General features: G+C 29.4%; 1 protein-coding gene across 1 annotated transcript in view; it reads left to right on the top strand.

The window, feature by feature from the left end:
* Positions 1–4,264, top strand: part of LOC110031867 (PE-PGRS family protein PE_PGRS16-like) — a 4,787-nt gene extending 523 nt beyond the window's left edge. Inside the window, exon 2 of the mRNA XM_020735292.1 lies at positions 4,227–4,264. Coding sequence (XP_020590951.1) covers positions 4,227–4,264 — 38 coding nt within the window. The remainder of the gene's footprint in view (positions 1–4,226) is intronic.
* Positions 4,265–5,818: the final 1,554 nt, after the last annotated feature.

Raw genomic sequence — 5,818 nt, forward strand, 5'->3', positions numbered from 1 at the left:
AAGAGCGGTGGTTTCGGGGTTCGGGGAGGAGGAAGATGGAAGGAGGAGGAGGAGGAGGAGGAGGAGAGCTAGGAGGCTCGAGCTCGGCATTGGGAAATGGCCGGCTTTCTGCGCTGAGATGGAAGCTGGCTACTTATTCTTGCATTGGGTCTCCCTCCATTGTTCTCGAGGAGAACAGAGGGGGAAGAGGGAAGCGGGAAGCAATTGGAGCGCAGGAATCCAAGAGGGACCTTTTTTTTTTTTTAATGATTTTTATTTATTTTTTAAAAAATATTTTTTATTTTTGAAAAGAAATTAATATATTTTTGAAATTTTAAGAACAACATACATTATGATCATTTTTTTTATTTTATTTATGTTTTTATTTAAAATTAAAAAATATTTAATATGTTATAATATAGTTATTTATTTTTTTAAAATTTTGTTTTAAATATTTTTAAAAATAAATTGATTTATTTAAAAAAAAATAAAATTTAAGGAAATATTTATGTTTAAGTGAATCGATGTATTTATAAATTAATATGAGTTTGGGGGGTTATCATGCATTTTAATATTTAAGTGAGAATTTGAAAAGTGAATTAAAGAATTTGATTGATTTGTAAATATGTAAGTAATTGCCCCTTTTTTTAATATAATATTTGTTTGTGTTTAAAAATATATTTAATATTTCATTTTTGAATAATTAAATGCAAATTATTTATAAAATAATATTTGAGATTTTTTTTTTGAGCTACGAAATAAACATATTTATGTTTTCCAATTAAGAATTTGATATAAATGAAAATATTGGTTGGATTTTACCATGAATTTTGATATATGGGTGAGAATTTTGAAAATAAATGAAAGTGGGGATTTAATTTGTAAATAGCAACTTTAGGGTGGAATGTATATAATTGCCCCATATTTATTTTGTTTGAAAGCAACTATATATATATAAAATTGATATTTTTAAAAAAATTAATTAACAACAAGCCTACAAAGATTTATAATTAATCCAAAGTATTAATAAGATAGAATAAAAATGAATTAAATCAAGTTTAAATGATATTTTAAGACAAATAATAATATTTAAAGATTGCCGCAGCTTTTGATGTCTTAATGCTCCACGACTAGGGTTGTCAAAACAACTTTTTCTTCGACTCATTAAACAAACAAGTCGAACACTAACACATTTTTTTTTATTTGAAATGTAAACAAGTCGAACACAAACTGATTTTTTTTAATGAGAATATTCGGCTCATTTACACCCTTATCTTTATATGGAGAAGAATTTGTGTACGTAAGACGTTTGCAGTATTGCGTGCATCGGAGGTTATTCAGATAGTATTGGGGGGTCATATTTGTGTTATACCTCTCTGTAACATCTCTGTAACATAGCTATAACCCCTCAATACCCTCTAAATAACCTGCGATGTACGCATCTCTGAAAATGTCTTACATATGCAAATATTTCTCCTTTGTATGAGAATATTTATTTATAATTTATATATGACTTTTAAATGTTCATAAAAATCCCTAAAACTACTTTCATTTACACCAATCGATGCAATAATTATAAGAAAATGTTTAGGTAAACTGCATTTTAAACTACCAAAGTGAAGTATAAAATTTGATTCTAGAGTAAATGAGAGAATGTTAAACAAAATGTAGTTTAAAGACCAATTCTAGAAAACTAGCAAGGTGTAAATTTGAGTCTTCAGTTGGTGTTCTTCCTAACTGATTATTTTGTACTTTTTGGATAATATAAGGTTTAAGCTAAATGAATAGGCCTCTATAACAAGGTTTTGTGTACTCAAATGAATTTCAAATACTGTAGGATTAACAAAATTTTTAAAAGGTCTCTAATGATGTTCATTTTCATTTCTAACATTACTTGAGTTGCAAGCCATTTTGCTAAAATGATCTGTCTTTTTTTTTTGTTTTCTAACTGTTTCTAAAAGCTTTTTGAAACTCTGAATCGTAAGGTGCTAAATCTTCAGATCTTACCTTACGCATAAAAAAACACAATAAGTAATTAAAATAAGCAAACACACTAAAATATGAAAATAGTCAAACTAAACTACAAACAATATTATATGTATATATATATATATATATATATATATATAAGTTTAAATCGTAATTGTTCTTGTGATAATGTGGCTATACTCCTTGTTTAGCATACATTTGGTTCATGTTTGAATCCAACACTCTACATATGTTTTTTTAGTTTAATTTTAACGGGTCAATTTCAAGTCGAGGACGAGCCAAACACGAACACACTGTTCACGAGCCGGTTTCGAACACGAGCCGATTTCGAACACGAGCAATTTCGAACAATCCGAACACGAGCCTCGGCTCGTTTACAGCCCTATGCATGAAATGATGTAATTCGCTTTTAAAAAATTACACAATATATTTTTTATAACAATAATTATATTTTTGTAATAACTTGACATTTAGTTGGGTGTGTTATTTATGTAAATGCCCCTAAAGTAAATATGTATGGTCGAGTGAGGGCGAAGGGGTGATGGGGGACAGGGAGCATATGGTGACAGGTTTAGGTGGTGAGCTCAATATGATTAGATATATTAAGTTTGGATTAATTAAATACTAATTTTTGTTTTTAAAGTTATAAGTGATTAATTAGCCAAAGTAATTTTATAATAAAGCTTGGGCTAGGCTTAGATGGCTTGGTATTGGGCTCCGGCCCGGCTCAGCCTCGGGCTTTTCAAGGCCAGGCTTATTTAATTCCAAAAGTAATTTGGACCGGCTTCTGATTGGATTGGTTCGGCCTGTGATACGGTTTGAGTAGACCCGTGGAATGGGTTCAGAGGGAAAGCTAAGCTTGAGTGTTTATTTAATAAGTTAGTTCACAGTGGCATATTTGTAAATAAATGAGATTCACTTTTATATGATCTATTAAATAGAATTCAAGAAATCTTAAATTTAAAATAATTTGGAACAATAATTAAATAATTTAAGAAAATATAAATCCTTCACTTGAAAAATAATTAAATAAATGCTGAGGTTATAAATTTTTAAAAATATTTTTTTTCTCTAATTAAGAAATTTATCACTAATTAGCTTAAAAGCTAACTATAAAATAAAGTGTTTTAGCTCAATAAAAATTTAATTAAACTAAAAAAACAAACTATTGAGTACATAATTAAAGCATATATGCTTGATATGGATTATATATTCTTCTTCATTAATGCTAATGACATAATGAAAATTATTCAAAATGGAATAATTAACTTTTGTTTCTCTATTAAACTTCATAATGAAAAGCATTCGAACACGCTAACTTTTTATCTATTTAAATAATTAAAGATATCATAGAATTTCTTAAATATTTGCAGGTAGGTGTATTATTATAAAAATATCTTTTAGTGATATATTTTTAATAAAAATATTTTTACTAGAACTATCACATAAAAAATAAATTATGAATTTAATTTTAAAACTATTTTTTAAAACACATCTTAAAATAACTTCACAATTAACTATAACAAATTTAAAAAAAAAATCCCTAATCTTACCAACATTGTGAGAAAACTTATTAGGAATCATAGCTCCTAATAACTTTAAATTAAATGTCAAATATATGCCAATTAAGCTATATAATATAATTTAAATGAGTCTAATGAAAGCCCTTCCCTCCAAAGGCAAAGCATCTTATAGCCCCTAACCCCACTTAACTATTTCCTTTCATTTCAAACTTACCCTCATCCCAAGGCCAAAATCACATGACAATTGATTCCATTTAGCACCCATCATGTCCTTCCTTGTTATCCTCTTCTTTTTAATTTGTAACAAAACCTCACTACTACAATTAAAAAAAAAATAAAAATATTAACCAAAAATTAAATAGCTTGAATTAGGAAGAAGCATAAATGACACATTAGAAATATAATCATAACTTAATATACCTAATTAACTTTTATCTCATAATATATTATTAATTACCAAACATATTATATTACTACCTAATATTTTTCCTATATAAATATGAAAAATGCCAATAATTTGAACTAAAAGGCAAAGCATAAGCCCACAAAACAAGAAGTTGGGGGCAAAGAGAGCCCACTCAAGCCTTGTTTTGAGGGTTTGTGGCCTCGGGACCTCCCCCTCATGAGAATCTATCCACGTTATCCACCACCACCCTTTATGAATTATCAAACAACTTATATAATTATTTACTTATTTTTATTATGTTTATAATTACATGCTTTATGTAATGTCAGAGCTTGGCTTATTGGCTCTTGATTATGGTTTAGCATGATTTTAGGCTTTAGTTGATGATGACATGATGGTGTGGTATGTTGAGTTGTTTTGTAAGAAATAAAATTATTTTTAAAGTGCAAATTACTATACAACTATATATATATATATAGATGTTTTATAAAATTCAAGAAGGAACTACACATGTAATTTGTTAAATAACAATATGCGACAAAAAGTTCTCTCTTTCTCTCTCTAACTCCATGGGATGCATAATGAAGGTTGGCCTAAGCTTGGAATGAAGGATAAGTCTCTGACTCTCTCACAGGCCTTCCATCTTAAAGAAATCCTAATCCATACAACTATCAAAGCTATGTGCATAGAGTACCACTTCACTCAATCATGCAAAATTTCAGATCATATTCAATAATTATATATATATATATATATATATATATATATATATACATACTTTCTTTATTGTATTAAAATTATACTTTCTTTAAATAAGACGGTGTTACTTAGCATGATCAGCCAGTAAACCTGAGTGCCACGACGAGATCTCCGAGAATAGTAGGAGCACTGTGGAATTGTAGGGTTGAAAAGGATCTGCTAAGCGTGTTAAGGAACTTATTTTCTGAATTTATGATGTTGGATTATATCAATCTTAGCTTATAATTTGAGAAAGTTATACTAGTTTAACAACTTGAGTTTTTGAAAAGTGAATTCAGAGTACTTCTTTTATCAACTTGGTTTTAACTTTTTATGAACGATTGGAAGCAATCATCTGCTTCAACAGATTACAAACAAGTCATTCTAGCTACTGATTCTCTTGAGCCTCCTGACTTAGGATTTGTAAACCCTGTCGATTCTCATCAAGGTGTTACCTCTGCTTTAGGCGCTTTCATAAAGCAGAATAATACTTTGTTTCAACTTGTTTTAAAACTCTCAGATAGGCTCTTAGTTTTGGAAGATCGATTAAAGGAAATTAAATAGAGGGATTACTCGAAAAGTAATAAAACTGTTGAATATTCTTTAATTGATTTACAAAATAGTCTTCAATTTCTATCCCTTGGTGAACCATCTCAACCATATAAAACTTCTAGACATAGAGGTAAGCTTTTTGTTTATCAAAATCCTAAAACGATTTTTCTTCAAGAAAAACAAAAGCAACTTTGATATGGCCTCTTCTTCCTGTACCTCTACATCTCTTCTATCTAACCCCTTAGTTAGAAATAATAGTTTAGCTTCCACTTCTACCTTCACTTCTAACATCGACGACCAGATTCGTGACTATCGTATGAGGTCATGTATATCATACGAATTGCAGAGAAGTGTTGGCATCGGTTTTTGGATATCACGAGTGTCAACAAATTTTATACGTCGCGTCGCGCACGAAGTTGGCTAGAATTGACCCGATCACCAGCAAGCTCGTTCAAATGACCCCGGATGATAAAACAGACTACGTGATCGCGTTTAGAGCGTCAAGTTTACTTAAAGGAGACACTCATTTTGCCGTGGGGACATGTTTGGGTGGAAAATTCGTGCGAGATAGCACTAATTATAATAATAATGATAATAATATAAAATTATAACATTATATATATATATATAT

This window comes from Phalaenopsis equestris, unplaced genomic scaffold, assembly GCF_001263595.1.
Source record: "Phalaenopsis equestris unplaced genomic scaffold, ASM126359v1 Scaffold000855, whole genome shotgun sequence".
NCBI classification, from domain to species: domain Eukaryota; kingdom Viridiplantae; phylum Streptophyta; class Magnoliopsida; order Asparagales; family Orchidaceae; genus Phalaenopsis; species Phalaenopsis equestris.